The sequence below is a fragment of the Electrona antarctica genome (genome assembly GCF_951216825.1).
Source record: "Electrona antarctica genome assembly, chromosome: 3".
NCBI lineage: Eukaryota > Metazoa > Chordata > Actinopteri > Myctophiformes > Myctophidae > Electrona > Electrona antarctica.
This window is the reverse complement of record NC_136808.1, coordinates 120,001-138,547: the sequence shown is the minus strand read 5'-3', so window position 1 is coordinate 138,547 and position 18,547 is coordinate 120,001. Positions and strand designations below refer to the sequence as shown.

At 44.4% G+C, this 18,547-nt stretch overlaps 1 protein-coding gene across 1 annotated transcript in view; it reads right to left on the bottom strand.

Moving 5' to 3' along the window:
* otog (otogelin) overlaps positions 1–18,547 on the bottom strand; it is a 98,881-nt gene that overhangs the window by 44,385 nt on the left and 35,949 nt on the right. Inside the window, exons 18-23 of the mRNA XM_079497409.1 lie at positions 17,910–18,034; positions 17,192–17,404; positions 14,382–14,547; positions 11,488–11,562; positions 11,148–11,191; positions 10,098–10,263 (exon numbers count right to left, since the gene is read on the bottom strand). Coding sequence (XP_079353535.1) covers positions 10,098–10,263; positions 11,148–11,191; positions 11,488–11,562; positions 14,382–14,547; positions 17,192–17,404; positions 17,910–18,034 — 789 coding nt within the window. The remainder of the gene's footprint in view (positions 1–10,097; positions 10,264–11,147; positions 11,192–11,487; positions 11,563–14,381; positions 14,548–17,191; positions 17,405–17,909; positions 18,035–18,547) is intronic.

Here is an 18,547-nt window from a genome sequence, read left to right as displayed (position 1 = left end):
GGGGTTCTCAACCCGTGGGTCGCGACCCCTCGGGGGGGTCGCCAAATTATTTTGGGGGGTCCCCAAATAAAAAATAAAATAAAAAAATAAATAAAAAAAAAATAAAAAATAAAAAAAAACGGGATTCCACTAATTTTCAACATTTTACTGTCATTAATATACCTTAGAGTTGTTGTGTGGATATAATAAGAAAGTCCCCCCCATTCTGTGTTGCCTAGAACTGGAGGTCTGAAAAAAATCAGTAACATTATGAAGTACATCTCAGTGACATCACAAAAATGTACTTCATAATGTTACTGTTTTTTTCAGACCTCCAGTTCTATAGGCAATACATAATGGGGGGACTTTATTATTTCCAGTGCACACAACTCCATAGAAAAATGTTGAAAATTAGTGGTATTCCCCTTTAAGCAATACAACTTTTTTATCCCAACAGATAAACAAGAGCAGCAAGTGCCTATATAGTGTCTTCAGTGTGTATATGAAATACTCAAATGTGCTTTACATGGCGGGGCATGAGAACAAATAAAAACAACTTTATTATGGGGGAAACATTTCACATGAGGTTGGGGCTGACCCACGCTTGTCGCTTGCTACTTCAGTATGTTTCGCATCGAGGACAGCTTGACAGCTTTGTGCTGTGGTGAAATCACCGCGCGTCTCCGGTGGTCTGTGAGACATGTTAAACTGAAGCAGCTAGCAAGCCTAGCATATAAGCTAACGTTGGTCATAAATGGATCCTTTCCCTCTGACATTGCACACAGCCATGCCGATATCCACGCGTCCATCCGATAGCTTTTACATCTAAATGTCCCATCCATGGAGCAAAAGCGATATAAGCGGCTTCTTCATTCGATGCATTTGGGTTTGGATTTTGGGCTTTCTGACGGAGCTGTAGCCTGTAGTGTAGAGTGAACAACTGCTGCTGCTGCTCGTGTGCCGCAGCCTATTCAGTACTACTAGAAACACAGTGAGAAACGTCCCGCGGTGAAAAAAAAGGTGCGATTACATTTTTTTAACGCGTTAATTTTTCTGTAGTTAATTAATCTCAATTAACGCGTTAAAGTCCCGGCCCTAATATTATGCCAATATATGGCAAGTAATGCAGAATATAGCCTATGCTGCATATATTATGCCATATTCAGTTTCATATATGTAGATAAATAGGAAATATATGTCTCTATATAGCTTGTGCTGGGGGGGTGTCAGCTAGGTCGGGGAGGTAACAGGGGTGCATGGCCAAAAAGGTTTGGGAACCACTGACGGTCTAGCATATACCAAACACAATTTTTAAAAGAAGGTGATATTGATAATATGAACGCGAGTCTCCTGCGCAAGTGATTTTCATTCATTTTAACAACTGAACCTGCCTGCTTGCTCTGGGGAGAAACTGAAGGTCAAAATGTGTGTCAAACCAGAAATAGGATTGTGTCAAAGGTCGAGTGTGCCCAAGCTAGACACAGGATCTAAACGTCTCAATAGAAAAGCAGGGAGACCATCCCAATTGTAAAAGTGATGTTGTATTAGAAACCTCTACCATACAGCTTGGACAAAATAGCATTTCATTCACAAAACTAGAAAAAGTGCCCTTCTGGGCACAGGTCTCCACCAGGAGGATAGGAGTGTGTGTGTGATGTTTGGCAAAATGTTTTGGAGCAATATAAACGTGTGTGTGTGTGACGCGGCTTGGTCTGTTGTAGCGCCAGCATGAGGCTGATTTGAAAACTGTCAAGTGGCATTTCTTCCAAAGCCTAGTGGGAATATGCATGCACAGTTTCACCACAATCGGACGCTGCGTTGAGTAGTTGTGGCGATTAGTACAAAACGGGTACAAAGCGGGCTACTCCTGAAAAGTTTAGAAGCCAATCGTAGCCAATGAGGGTGGATTATGAGAAATCAAACAAACCCGTCTTGATCACATGACTATGACCGATTTGCGTGAAATTTGGATAAAATCTGAAGGCGTAATATTAGAAAATGTGTTTTACATATGTCGGCCTCCTGGTGGCGCTATAAAGAGCATATGTGAAAAATTCCACGCAAAGGTTTTTCCTTGGCCTCTAGGGAGTTGGCATACAAAGTTATCCACAGATCCGTGCAGTTAGAGGTAAAAACACTTTTTTCATGTGGCATTTCTTCCTCAGCCTAGTGGGAATGTGTGTGCACAATTTCACGGAAATCACACGATGTGTTCATGATTTGCAGCATTTTGTTTGAAACTGAGCACTCCTGCGAACTTTGGAAGCCAATCTTAACCAATCAGGATGGAGTCTGAAAGACCCGTTTCGTTGAATGGCTCTAGAGAGACTGTGTACCAATTTGCGTGATGTTTGGACAAAATCTGTAGGTGTACTGTAGAGACTGACATTTTGTCGGGACTCCCGCGGTCACAGGATTCCCGCAGGATTCCCGCGGGATGGGATTAATATTTGTATTAATCCCGTGATCGGGACGGGACGGGAATGAAAGTCAACAGGAGCGTGCAGGAGCGTGAATGACATTTTCAACTGGTCGTGCTGCCAACCAAAAGAACAGAAGCGCCCCTCTTTGTTGTAGTCATCTTTCAGTGAGCCAACACTCTTTTGACTTGCTGACGCTGCGACGCAAGTCAAAAGAACTACATACCCCAGCAGTGCTAATGCTTCCAGGCTCCGCTCCAACTGGGAGAGGATGAAAACTTCCTTCATGCAATCCAGTGGACGTTTCATAAAGTTTAATATGAAGACATCGCAGTGCGGCCGTGCATGATTCTGCATCGCGCCGGTGATGTGATTATAATCGATTATTTATAGCCAGATCATCCTGATGCATTTGTTTCCCCTGGCAGTGGCAACGTTGCAACTTGCAATTGTGATGCTACGTTAGCTACATGCTAACGCTGTTACTGTTGGCACTTGCTTGGCTCCCTGAACAGCTGTCTGAGGCTGAGCGAATGTTCTACAATACATCGTCTCCCTTCTTTCTCCCAAACGAGTCCCATACACCAGTGGTTCCAAAACATTTTCATGTCAAGGACCCCTAAATCAACATTTATTAGCCCGCAGACCCCCATTTGAAAAGATGCCAGGGACCCCCATAAGAGAAGATCTGTATTACGTTTATTACTGTGTGTAAAAAATATTTATATTATGTTTTTATTGGCTATTATATATCTCAACAATTGACAAAGCACTTGTCAACAGTCAGAACTGTTCTTGGTTTTGTTTTAATATTGATATGAATAGGATATACTGTATTTGGTAGTCAAAGTTAAATCCACTATTGCCCACTTTTTATTGGTAGGCTATCTGTCTTGAGAAGCAGGAAGAGATAGATAGATAGATGGATAGATGGATAGATAGAATAACTTTTCCTAATGGAAAAAAAAACAGGAGCGGGATGGGAGCGGGAGTAATTTCGAGTGGGAGCGGGATGGGATCAGGAGTCATTCTACAGGAGTGGGACAGGATGGGATTTTGTTTTTTACTCTGGCCCAGGATTGGGACAGGACAGGATTTTTTCTGCAGGAGTGGGATGGGACAGGAGTGAAAATCCACTCCCGTGTCTCTAGTGTACTGTGCAAAAACTTGTTTTGCACAAAGCGGCCTCCTCCTGGTGGCCGTTCTGGAAATTTTGGGGCAGAGGTTCATCGTTGGCATCCAGGGAGTGTGTGTGCAAAATTTGGCATAGCTGTTCACAGACGGACGGACGGACACACACACACACGGACACACGGACACACACACGGACGGACGGAGTGCAACACATGCTCTCTCCCCATGCTTTCGGCCTGGTGGAGACAATAAATTATATAGGCTAATTGAGTTTTAAATGGTCATTGAGCTGAATTGAATTTGATTCCTTCCCATCCCAATATTACTGCCGTTCCTCAACCACATTCTTCCATATTACGAAGGCATGGGGAGAGAGTATGTTTTGCACTCCGTCCGTGTGTGTGTGTGTCCGTGTGTGTGTGTCCGTCCTTCCGTCCGTCTGTTACCAGCTAATCTCCGGCACCGTTAACCCGGTCGATGCCAAACTTTGCACACACACTCCCTGGATGCCAACGACGAACCTCTGCCCCACATTTTCCAGAACGGCCTGTTATAGCGCCACCATGAGGCAGCTTTTCAAATTTTTTACCTAAAACTGCACTGATCTGCGTGAAACGTTGCATGCACACTCCCTAGAGGCCAAGGCATTTTCCGCATCTGCCTTTTATAGCGCCACCAGGAGGCCGACTTTTGTAAAACACATTTTTTGATATTACTCCTCCAGATTCTGTCCAAAAATCTCACAAAACGTTATACAGTATCTCTATGGTCATGTGCTCAAGTCGGATCTGTCCAATATTTCATATTCCATCCTAATTGGCTATAATTGGCTTTCACAGTTTGCAAGATTGCCCCGTTTTGAACAAAAGCCTCAAATCATGAACGCAGCATGCAATTTACGTGAAATCTTTCACACATTTTCTTACTAGGCTGAGTAACCCTTTTCACATTGGCCTGTTATAGCGCCACCAACAGGTTGATTTTTGCAAAACACATTTTTGGAACAAAATGCCTCAAATCATCCAATTGCCATTAAAGGCGTATGAAGAAATGGCACCCTTTTCACATTATAGTGCCACCAGGCACTCTGCATTTCCTCAACAAAATGAAGAAAATTGTTGCAAAAAACTAACAAACAAAAAAACATGTTTATATTACTCCTAAACATTTTGCCAAACATCTCACACAGTCCTATCCTCCTGGTGGAGACCTGTGCCCAGAAGGGCACTTTTTCTAGTTTATTTCTGCTTTTCCGCTTTCTGATCCATTGTTGCATATGCTGACCCTTATGCTGGCTAAGTGGCACAAGTGTGACGTGAAGCTCTGGTAATCTGTGAAGCCAATTGTTTGGTTAGCCAATCAGGGCTAAGCCGATGCATACAATCTCCCAAACACCGAGAATGTGTGCGTTCTCAGACAGATACAGCTATTCTTGTTTTTTTTCAATTGGCACTGGATCATATGAGACACATATGCGTGAGTTTGACACGCACGCACGCGCGCGCGCACGCGCACACGCACACGCACACGCACACGCACACGCACACGCACACACACACACACACACACACACACACACAGAGAGAGAGAGAGTACATGCACAAGCACTCAAGATACAGACAAGCACACACACAACATACACCATGTATGTCTTTAAATGTTTTGATGAATTGAAAATGGAGGACCCTGATGTAAACAAGTCTTAGGGCTTTTTCTGGTTTCATCCTCGTAGCAGATTTTGTATTGACCTGTACCTTTGTCGAACTGTAGTACTGTACCCATTCTACAAACTGTTAATCAAATCAATAAATAAATCAACCAAGCAACCTGCCTCTTTAATTGTCTTTAATTAGCAATATTTGCATCACCTCTGTGTGCTTCGCTTCAAGTGCAACTGGTGAAAAGCCATTTGATATTAATGGACAGGGATTTGAATTATTCCTATATAGCTCAATGAAATAAACTTTACTCACATCAAAAGGTAGCGTTTACTTATTTTCACCGAAACCAACAATAAGCCTCTTTGACCTTCTTACTTACTTAATTCAGTCTAATCAGACGCTGGAACAAAACATATCCCCACTAGTGATAATAACAAATTAATGACCTTCGGGTCATTCATTTACACAAGATTCAATTTGGCTCAAAAGCAGAGGAATGGACAGTAAATTGTAGCTTTAAACTACTGTATACTACAGCTATATTATAGTTAGCTTTACGTTACTGTAAACTGCATGTGGGCTTAAGCTCCACAGCACCTGGAAATGCTGGTTCATATGAGTTCACAGGACAAGTTAGGCTAATTGTCACAAAATGAGGAATGAATGGTCGACATTTTGATCATAAACAAAGTAAAGCATTGTGAATGAAAACACAATAGCTGCTGCTGTCAGCACCTCTGCTAATTATTTCCCATTATGGGCTTTTAAATCCTGCTTCAGATGAATACCTGTGTTGGATTTGTTCGAGTTGGGAGTTGTCTTTTTTCCTTCTTTAAAATAAAATAAAAATCCCAGTAGCCACCAAACTTATTGTTGGACAGTGAGGGATGCTCCTTACAGTTTCCTGCTTTAGTAGAAAGTGACCAAGGTGTTGATTATGTAGTCTGTGGCTATTACTTTTACTGTTTTGGTATTCATAATTTTGCTAAAAATGTTTTTTTACCAGTAATTCAAAGGATTTCAAATATTTCAGATTTAAAATGTATGTCACATTTTACGTATTGATGGTTTACTACAATACAATATTTTACTTCAAAGTCGTACTGAACAAAGTGTTCAGTACGTGGCGGTAGTCTTGCGGCCGGGCTAGAACTGAACCGTACCACAGGCAGAGTAGAATGGAAGCAGCTATAGGTGGCTGCACCAACAATTTGTCTGTCCCGCGGGCAGTTCCGTATTTTACGTTTTTTGTTTTCCCTCTGAAGGCGAGGCGAAGGGTTGCGTAACCCCCGTGGACAAGTGAAAAAATAGAGCACTTGCGTAAAAAATAATTCACGTGCAGAGTGTACGCACAACCTAGGCACCGCCGGGTAGCCGGGTACCATTGATTAGAGTGGCAGTGTACCGTTGCAGGCTCCACAAACGTAGCGGAGCAATTTGCCGCCAATTCCGTCCCCAGTGTAGCCCCGGCCGTTAGGGTACTACACTTAACAATGGGTTAAAGTCCCACGAGTATATAATGCTCTTTTACAATACGAGTAAAAAGTAAAACCATAATTACATTCTGATTAGATTTTGCATTCCTTCTATTATGAAAGCCTTTCATGTCTTTAAATGCCTTTTAATGCCTTTTTAAGTATTTAGTGCCCTAGTACTATAAAAAAATAAACTTGTGTTGCCTTCATAGTATAACCGTTTGTTTAAATGTCTTTATAGGTGAAAGAAACTGACATGACTTCACCTGACTTGACTCAACCTATGATTTCATGTGACATCATAGGTCACATCTGACTAAACCTTTAAAACCGCCTCCATCGTATAAGGCCTCTTTGTGTCCATATGTACCACAAACTACGTGCCAAACTATCAAGTTCCAGGGAGTTATTAAACACTCATGGCAGCCCCCTGTTGCCCCATGCAGACTTAGCTTTCCATGATGTCTATTAACGAGGCGTTCGTCTCACTGTGAAAGGTTTGAGAACGGGAACTGTTGAATCACACGATACAGTAATCTGACACATCTCCCCAAAACTCTCATCGTCCTCTACCAAGTAGCAACATTGTTGATTGGTTTGAGTTATTTGTTCACTCACAAAGATATACAACTGATACTGATTTTGACTATCAGAAGAATTAAACTCTGATGCTATGGATACCGAAATCCAATTTACACTAAGTGTTTTGCTAAGGTATGGTTTTCTAAAGACAAAAATATGTCCAACTTGGTTCAATTTCCACCCTCACAGCATTTCCAAATCTACTGTGCATCAACTTCATGTAAGATTCTACAATTGTATTTCTACAATTGTGATTCTACAATTACATTTCTAAATGATGTTGCAGCACTGTGAAATGTGTTATACTATTGCAAGAAAGAAAAGATTTGTTTTAACCGTACTACATCCCTGGGCGCAAGATTCTCTTGTACATCGACATACAGTACATCCACATTAGTCCATCTGCAGTACACTCCATGCTTTGAATCACATTTGTTTATCTGGTATTACAGGTCTTGGCGAGGGAGAATCATATTTTTTAACAATTAAAAAATAATATTTGTAGTTTTATGGGCAGATACACACTATGGTCCCCGGGTGCGCACTCGGGACCACCTGGCCCTTTTTCAATGGAAGTTATACGTGGTTTGAACCAACACTTGTGTTTGATTGCCCCCCCTACCCCCATCAAACACAGGTGTTTGGTCAAACCATGTGACTTCCATTGGAAAAGCATTGAGGCGGCCATGAAACACAGACGGAACACAGAACGTTCGTTTGATATGTGTGTATGAGGCCATAGTGTGACTGCTGATCGATGCAATGCATTGAATACAGTTGAATGAAGTGTACTCGGATACTGATCGATGCAATGCATTGAATACAGTTGAATGCAGTGTACTCGGGTGCGGAAGAATCAAGGCCGATCGGTGAACCAATCAGGGTGTGCGTAAATCTGAGCCGCGGCCCTCCCATCTAGGCCAGAAAGGTCTAGCGTTGGCTCAGGCTATGTAAACAATATTCCCATGAGGATGACTCTTGATTTATGTCTGACCACTTAACCCCCCGTTCAGTCTGGCAGCCAAGGGAGATTAACAGGATCAGGTGGCGAAAATGTATGCCATACTGTCTGTAGACCACGTCTGGGAAAGAGAACATTTGACTCCCACAATCCAGAAACTATAGGGGTTCATCTGGGGTGTACTGTATGTAGGACCTGTGAAGTGAGCCGTCAAGCAATCGAAGGTTCCTCAATGATCTATAGAAATCTGACTTCTTTGCAAATAGCAATTCAGATCAAATTGATAACTTCCACTGCTGAAACTCTTCCGAGACGATTCTTAGCGTTTATGACAAAGCTTGCTGTAAATGGCCGTATGTCACACTGTTTTATACCTACAAAGCACTTTTAGAATGCGCTTCTTGTGTTTAATTTATAACACCATTCCGGGGCTTATTAACCCCTTTTGGTGTTAGCATTATGTTATGCTTTAGCTATTGAAAAATAGCAGATCTACAAGCTCATAGCGTGGCACCTAGTGGCACGTTACGAGCTTGTAGGTCTGCTATTTTTGAAAAATCGAAGAACCACTGACATAGAAACATAGCTTTTTCAGAAAACTGTCAGACATTTTTAGAATCTGATCTCAGGTCAAAATGGGTTAATGTAGGGGGGTTTCCACTTACACCTGGCACCTCCCCTCCCTGGTGGACTTCCTGACATCGGCCCTATGTGCTACACTCCTCCCACGATGTGAGGTGTGTGTGGGGGGGGGGGGGGGGTCAAGGGTCACAGCCACGGTGGGAAACACACAGACAATTTTCACAAAGCCCCAAGCCCAGTACAGAGACCCAACGCCACAGTGACACAGTCAGCATGGACGCTGCCAGCCTGACCTCACAGCTTTAGGTTTCTTCATGTCTAAATCATTCAGGGAGAATAGCATCTTTTGTGTGATGCTCAGCATGAATGAAAGAGCCACTGTGAGATCATTGATAGGATGGGATGACCAATAGAAAGCAACCGCAGCAAAGTTGACAGAAGGGTAAGCCTAGAAACGGTAAGTATAGAACGGACATTCATTTCCACGTGCCTTTGCGCCAAACATGGAATTGGAAGAGATCAGTCCATGGGGGCCTCCCCATCACACATTTGTTTGTTATAAAGATGCGTTGGATACATATATGGTATCCATAGCAATGAACTGGTCTGATAATGTAGCAAATATAATAATGTAGGAACCTTTGGTCCACCCATTGGGAGCACCAACAAAACAGGGATGTGGGCAGGGAAACACAGACATATAAACGTAGATGCCTCTTCCGGCTCTGTGGGCCGTGTCAAAATTGAAGGCACCATTTTCACGAGATTCCTTGCGAAGCATGAGCGGCGTGCGTAACATAAGTCCCAGAAAAGATGTGCTGTGATTGGCCAGTATTCACTTGAGTGACAGCGAGAGACATGAGTGACGTCACTTGGGCAGCGACGCAGCTGCCCCTATGGCACTTCCGCTTGATTTCACAATGCCATGCCAGACTTTCCGGTCCTTCATTGCCGTCCCCAGTTCCTGCTTACTGATGCCTGTGTCCCTAGCGATGACATCAGGGAACGACCTCTGGTCTGCTTTGAGGCAGGACTCCAGAGAAGAAGGGAAGATATAACCTCATTGTCAGCTCTGTAGCAGTGGCCAACAGACTGTGTTCTTCTTGATCGGACTAGTGAAGAAACACGGGGAAGGTTGCCGTAACTATAATAGCCCGCTGCTGGGCAAGAGGTGAAGAGGTAAGGCTGTTTTAAAAAGTATCATTTTTGTTGGTCGGCACTATTTCCAGACAAGTTGTCTTACGATTATAAAACTAGCTAATGACCTTGTTGCTGTCAGGTGGGTTCAGGGTACTCTACTCACCCGGGAGGACATGCACATCCAGCCACGCAGGGTTCATGTGTTGAGCAGGTGAGGTTAAGCAGGAAGGATTCACACGTCTGCTCACAGGCCAAGCCCTGGCCCAGCAGGAGACCATCTTCACCGCCAGAGCAGTTGAGATACACCTGGCCTGGAGGGCACAGCTTGACTGGGAGGTAGTGGGGAAAGAGTGGAAGCATAAGAATTGTGAATCTACAACCAAATATACTGTACTTTCAAAAATATATATATATCTATAATCAACAATCACGTTGAAAATGAGAAAATTATTGCTATAAAACAACATTATGGAATACTGCTGTACCGCTTTAGCAATGTGTGTGTGTGTGTGTGTGTGCGTGCGTGCGTGCGTGCGTGCGTGCGTGCGTGCGTGCGTGCGTGCGTGCGTGTTTAACCTTTATTTAACCAGTAAAAACACATTGAGACTGCGTCTCTTTTACAAGTGAATGTGTGTATGAAGGGGAATGGGATTATAGGTGATGTGTGGTCAGTGGTGGTCCGAAGGTTGAAGCCAGTGGAAAGCAGAGTATGTAAACAGGGAACAAGACATTCATGGTGGCAAAGTTCTGAAGATGGAATTAAGGGGATTTATGGGGCCATTTGCCCTAAAAAGGCAAAAAGCAGCAGTTGTATTGACAATGGTAGGTTTTAGATTTCCTATCAATTTCCAAATGCAGCACATACAGTATATGTTCATAAAATGATACAATTTAGGCATTTAGCAGACGCTCTTAATCCAGAGCGACTTACATTAAGCAATAACAAAAGCATGGCATACATCACATATATAAAAAGTAGTTATCATGAATCATGCGTAAACTAAGAACGTAACAGTGGAGTATCTATGTAAACTATACATACTATACTATATTATACATGTGTACTATAAAGTGCTATGACTACATAAAATGCAATTCTAGAGCTGTCTACGTAACAAGCTATAAGTCTGTTTAAAATACTATCTAAGTCTACATAAAGTGCTATCTAAGGGGCTAGGCTAGGGCAATAACGGTGATCCACAAAGCAACTTACCAGTGGCAGCACTTTGTGGAACTAGTTTGCCATTGTGACAAAGCCTGGAGAGAAGGAGAGAGTGGTTACACTGCAGTGATCAACGCAAACATCTGAAGGAGATGGAAGGTAGGGATTTATTTAAATATATCCATCATGGGTTAATGGAACGAACAATGTGATGTAGGTTAAAAGAGAGATGTACTGGAAGGAAGGTCAATCTATCTGAGGTTAGTATCAAGTGAATGAGAAGTTGTCATTTAGTATCATGTATTTATCATGGACATGGATGATATTCTGGAGGCTAATAAAAATCTGTCTCATTTCTTTACAGATGTGGCAGAGAGAAGGCGGGGCTTACTGTAAACCTGCTGATGTCATGATGACATCGCCTGCTTCGTAGTCTGCCCCCAGGAAGCTGCAAGGACACTCGCCCCTGGACACGCACGCACGCACGCACGCACGCGCACGCGCACGCGCACACAACACAACACAACACAACACAACACAACACAACACAACACAACACACACACACACACACACACACACACACACACACACACACACACACACACACACACACACACACACACACACACACACACACACACAATATAGCAATGAGCACAGCTTGTTCTGCCTCTCCCCAGATTAAGACTCCAGTACCAACAGTAGATCCAAATACATAAGACACCCAAAGCTTTTGTTTTATCTTAATGTACTTGTATCACCCTTTCAAACAAACTCCTTCTTGTTATGATACTCTTCTTGGGTGGAACAGAGTGGTGCTAAACCTTGTTTAACGGGGGGCTAAAAAGCCTTTGTAACATATAAGCCAGCGCCACACATCGGCCTCTGTACTACAAATTCTTTCTCACTGGTTATAAGATATCTGTGTCGTCCCCCGCTCGAATGGGAATGAAAGGGGGGTTTCAGAGAGAATTCCTCGATGTAACTCTAGCACATGGTAAGTAAGGCAGCATGCCATGCTAGGATGTAAAAACCTGGGGACATTTTAGGGGGAATTAAGTCTTCTAGGGCAGGTACAGGTTGAAAGAGAGAGTGCACAATTACCGAGGTCTGCTGGCTCTATAATGTCTACGGGAAAAGATACAAGGATTTCCACTTAAAGGCTGATCTAAACTTTAGAGCAAATACAAATATCACTTTGTGAGGACTTGTTTGGTTGAAGCACTCTAGCCAGCAGTTCCTAGCTAGCCAGTTGGCCATTAACTGCAGTACCCATCAGTACCACTTGGATCAACTGAAGCATGTAGTGTTTGTGTGCTCTCGTGTGCCAGTGGCGTATCTACAATAAATCTATTTGAAAACACTACTGAGAAAATAGAGAGGACAAACACCAGACCTGAGAACTAATAGTGGGCAGCGGATTGGCTCGCTATGTGTGAAAGGAGCTGCGAGAAGATCCAGCGCAGATAAAAGCACTCGCCGGCACCTTCCCGAGCGTTTCTGAATATCAGCCAATGAGACCACAGGACGACGGGGGGCGACTGTGGCTCAAGAGGTAGAGCAGGTCGTCCAATGATCCATGGGTCGGCGGTTCGAATCCCGGCTCCTCCTGTCTACATGTCGAAGTGTCCTTGGGCAAGACACTGAACCCCAAATTGCTCCCGATGTGCTGGTTGGTACCTTGCATGGCTTCCGCTGCAATCGGTGTATGAATGTGTGTGTGAATGAGTGAATGTAATGCACAATCTATGTAAAGCGCCTTGGATAAAGGCGCTATATAAATGCACCATTTACCATTTACAGGACAGCTGTGCTCACTGCTCACAGACATTGGCGTTGCACGTAGAGCGCGACCCTCAATCACCCATTGGAATACAAATGCATGCCTTTCAGCCTTCGTATCCTACTCGTCTGGCAGGTATATCTCTTTGAAAACCTTTAGTGCTTCTGATTGTACGCGGGGGGACGACGACAACACATCTTGCCTGCCCAAAATGTAATTCCTGGAAACACTACTGTCGTGTGCGTGCGTGCATAAGCACGTGTCTGTGTTGTTTTACAATAAGCATGCTGATTCGGAAAGTTTCTTGTCACATAATCTAAACCAGTTGCTATAGTATGGCAGTAGAGCTTCACTTTTATAATGTTGTATGCAGCCAATGAGTGCATCATTAGCCATGCCTCTTGTTGAAGCATGATTGATTGATTGATCCTTTTTTATTAGACAATAAAAATTAAAACCGTACAGGGTCTACTCTGTACATTTGCACATTTGGGTCTGTACATACACAGACATGCATGCGTATATGTATGTACATAATGTACAGACATACAGGGTCTGTACATTAGCACATTTCGTCCAAAAGGACAGCACCGAAGAAAGACCTTGCGGTCTTGTTTCAATTCGGATCATTAAGGCATCATTAAGGTACTGCATACATTTATACTTAGTTTTGCATTAGTGTTGTGCACCAAAAATAGCAGAGCTACGATAGCAGATCTGAAGTGATCTTTTGCTCTTTTTTGCACGCTCTCTCTTTCTTTTTTTTAATCATTTTTGAAGTTGTACTCTCATGTACTGTACCACACAAGATGTAACAATAAAGCACAACCTTGAACTGTAGCCTGAACCTTGTAGAATGCTGGTGCGCACCCAGTGGTGTCATGGTCGTAGAACATAGTACCACACCGTGGTAGCAAACAAATTGTGACGTGCACGCGCAGGTACGGGACAGAACGGTGCACGCTCATGCACGCTAGAACGTGTGTGTGTGTGTCTAAAATTCTCATACCCTATAAACAATATAGGCTTAACAGCAGTTATGTGCGCATGCTATGCACACATGTAGGCGCGTGCACACGAGTGCACGTGCGTGCTTGCGACCGTGGTACCGAAAACAAAATCACCATTACACCACTGTGCGCAACACCAATGGGCACCTAAGTATGAATCATCTCCCTGCTCACTCGCCCCCAAATGACTCAATAGGAGAGCAATGATAAAAGCCACAAATCTATTATTAACCCATTTTGGGCGGGAACACCTTTTTGGTGTTAGCATTATGTTTGCTTTAGCTATTGAAAAATAGCAGATCTACAAGCTCATAGCGCGCCACCGAGTGGCGCGCTACGAGCTTGTAGGTCTGCTATTTTTTTTAAATCGAAGAACGACTGACATAGAAACATAGCTTTTTCAGAAAACTGTCAGGATTTAGAAGACATTTTTAGAATCTGATCTCTTACGTATATGCAAATGACATGTTTTGTGTTCAAAAGCACTGACCTTGGCCCACAGGTCTGTGAGCGACTGTTGTAAAAGGTGCCCTGTGGACAAACACATCCCTCCTCACACTCGTCCCCACAGTGCTGCGGGATGGACAGCGCCGAGCAACGGCGTTGGCACGATGACACACACGTGCCGTACTCCATGGTCTGTGGACACGCGATGGCTACAGGGGGTTATAGCACACCATCAGAACAGGACAATCTGAACATATAGTCTGTCTTTATATATACAATACATACAAAACAATGACAGTCAGTTCATTCCATGTGTGGCAAACAAAAACATATTATATGCTGCAGTGCCAACCACTACCACATGAACCAGCCACTCACCAGAATGGGTTCAAAGTGATGTTCAAAAGCGACATAATTAAGAAATATAGGTTAGAAGAATAGCTAATTGGGTGTTGAGTGCTGATCTTATTATATACAATAGTTATTGTTATTACCATAATTATTAACTATTCATAATTATTGTTATTATACATTGTAATTATATATTTAGTTGTATTATCTTATATAGGCTTGATTGTTTTTATTTACATTTTTTACATTTTGTTATTATACTGTGAGTGTGTAAACAAAGGAAAAAAATCAAACTGAATATAAGTTTGATGTATTGAGATACACAAAGAAGGGGTAGGACTCGAAGCGTTTTTCAATAAACTTCTTCCTACTCCTTTTTCGAACATAAACATAAGTTAAGGATTATGAAAGATCATTATTATTTTTTTTTGGACGCTTCGTTTCTGTTTTTAATATTCACTTTGTCTTTTCTCGTTTATATATTAACATGTTCGGAATAAAATGAATAATGAAAAATGAAACAGCCACCCGCCTAAACTGCTGTAAGCAAGGACGTATCTAGCATGGGGGACATGGGTGACATGTCCCCCGCTGTAAGCAAGGACGAATCTAGCATGGGGGACATGGGTGACCTGTCCCCCGCTGTAAGCAAGGACGTATCTAGCATGGGGGACATGGGTGACCTGTCCCCCGCTGTAAGCAAGGACGTATCTAGCATGGGGGACATGGGTGACCTGTCCCCCGCTGTAAGCAAAGACGTATCTAGCATGGGGGACATGGGTGACCTGTCCCCCATGGGCCGCGGGCTGGGCCGGCACGGGCCGCAGACTCGGGCCGGGGCGGGGCGGGCCGTGAACACTCCAGAAGCGGCCCATTGAAATAGGGGGAAGAGGGGGTCTTGACATCATCAAGATGTGATTCACCATGTTTGAATGGGTTTTTTTTTGTGGCTTTCGTCTTTATTTTATATTTTTATGAAGGGACAGACAGTAGGCTGACAGGAAATGGGGAGAGAGATGGGGGGAAGACATGCAGTAAAGGCCGTCGGGATCGGGAGTCGAACCCGCGGCACACTGCCAGACTGGATTACCAGCCAAGGTGCCTGGACCACTGAGCCATGGCCAAGGCCGTGATTCACCATGTTAATGATTTATTTCAGATGGGGGGACTTTTTCATTATTTCCACACAACAGCTCTAAGGTATATTAATGACATAGTAAAATGTTGAAAATGAGTGGAATGCCCCTTCATTCAGTAGGATAATAAAGCCATGTCTCTGCCTCCGGTTTAAATTTATGGAATCATTACAAATATTGCATTTGAAGAGCCACACTTCAAATCAGGTATAAGGTTGAATAAAGTATTATCTGTTTTTTGTATACACTGCGTGCATAGCATGTATCCTGTATGAGTTCTCCTGGTTGGATTAAATGGTATCCCAACCTGAAAATGTACTTTATTTTTATTAAAAAGCTGGAGAGACAGGAAGGCTCCTGTTACTGAACACAAACTCTATAGCAATGATTACTTTCAGAATATAAGACTATTTAACACTTAATTCAACACTTTTAACACAACAAAAACTTTTTGTGATTTTTGCTGGGGGCTGCCTGGAACCCCATCAAGCATCCCCTGGGGGTCCCCTGGGGGTCCCCGGACCCTCTTTGGACACTCCAAATATCCAAGGGAATGAAAGATCACATATGGTAAGCATTCGCACAATGCAAGTCAAAGGACATAAGACCTAAACTGCCATATAAAAAAGGCATTACCAGCTCAGAGATATACTGGTAGTTAATTTATAATTTACCACACACTGTGAGACCATATGGATGGTCTCGTGACCATCCATATATTTCATAATTCCATATTTACAATATTCTATGTCAAATGTTTGACTAGCCTACACTTTGGTCATTGAGTTAATTTCATGGTTAGTGAGAAGGAGACTGAGAGTCTGGGGTCTGAGGAGCCATCACCTCAGCCACCTCAGCCACCTCAGCCAGTGGGAGAAATTTAGCATTCTATTGTCTCAAGGAACCTTTTGGATGTTTCTGAGAGACCACTTGTCTACCAAATGCTGTATGTAAATCTTAACCCCACCCAGAATTCAACTGTCTTGATGTGAGAGTATATTTTGTCTCGTTACTGCAATGTTAAACTAGTAGTCTTAACAGGCTGGCCGCCGAGGTGGTCAGTCTGTTGCTCCCGTGGGCCGGCATGGCCGCGGGAAGCTATGCTTTCATGTTGTACTTCTGAAATAAATGGTCAACTCTGGGATCTTCAGTTCACTCTCTCTGCCTGCGTTTCTTCATCTGATGTAAGGTTTTGACTACAGTTTGCTTTAGTTTAGAGAGTTAATTTCTCTCTAGTTTAGTGAGTTTAGTTGTGTGGAAATACACGACAATCACTAGGCTACAAATACAATGATTGATAATTTATTTACACGTGATGGCACATTGTCCCAAGGGGACAATGTGCCATCTCGGTTTGACAACTCACCACAGTCGGCGACGTGAGATCGGAACTCGATGACCACGGAGTACTTCCGGCATTGGCGAGCGTAGTGCGCGAGCGCCGAGCAGAGGCAGGGCGTTCCGCACTTACACGTGTCCGCCCGACACTGACGGTAAAAGGGGACAGGGCTGATGTACTCGTGGCAGGCAGAAAACACTTCCTGGTTCAAGATGTCACACATCTCCGAGGCGTAGGATGCTGAGCGGAAAGTTAAAACCAATTTAGTCTTTTAGCATGCTACTCTGCTGTTTGTGTTGTGCGTGCGTGCGTGCGTGCGTGTGGGTGTGCGCATGCATGTGCGTCTAGGGACGTGCAGAGTGTTCGAGAGGCAGGGGCTGAAATCCTGTAAGAGGGCACTTTTGGACAAAATTAGCGATAATAGCAGAGCTTGTAGATCAGCTATTTTCGAGCCGCAACCCAGCACTCTTTAGCTAGTGGAGATGCAGGTGTAACGGCATGGATTTCTAAACAAACTTGTTCAACACAAAATGCTGCGTTCAAGTTCAGGAGACTTTGGGAAAAAAGCATTTCTCCTGAATGCTGCCTTCGGGCATGGCATGGAGTGTAGTAAATGCTGCATTCGGAGAGTCTGGACAGGGCAGTTGTTTTACAGGCGGGTAAAATGGCAGGGGCTGAAGACCCCTTTGATGTCTATGTGTGCATGTGCGCGTTCATGTGTGTGCCCATGTCCGACTGTACATACCAGCTTGTTGGTGAGTATCACAGGGGTCGGGTTGAACCGGGACGTGGCTCTGCGAGCACGCCGATGACACTCTCCAGGCACTCCCAAAGAGCTGCGGAGTGCTCTCTATCATACCTGAAGGAGAGCTGAGACAGACAGACAGACAGACAGGCAGGCAGGCAGGCAGGCAGGCAGGCAGGCAGGCAGGCAGGCAGGCAGGCAGGCAGGCAGGCAGGCAGGCAGGCAGGCAGGCAGGCAGGCAGGCAGGCAGGCAGGCAGGCAGGCAGGCAGGCAGGCAGGCAGGCAGGCAGGCAGGCAGGCAGGCAGGCAGGCAGGCAGGCAGGCAGGCAGGCAGGCAGGCAGGCAGGCAGGCAGGCAGGCAGGCAGGCAGGCAGGCAGGCAGGCAGGCAGGCAGGCAGGCAGGCAGGCAGGCAGGCAGGCAGGCAGGCAGGCAGGCAGGCAGGCAGGCAGGCAGGCAGGCAGGCAGGCAGGCAGGCAGGCAGGCAGGCAGGCAGGCAGGCAGGCAGGCAGGCAGGCAGGCAGGCAGGCAGGCAGGCAGGCAGGCAGGCAGGCAGGCAGGCAGGCAGGCAGGCAGGCAGGCAGGCAGGCAGGCAGGCAGGCAGGCAGGCAGGCAGGCAGGCAGGCAGGCAGGCAGGCAG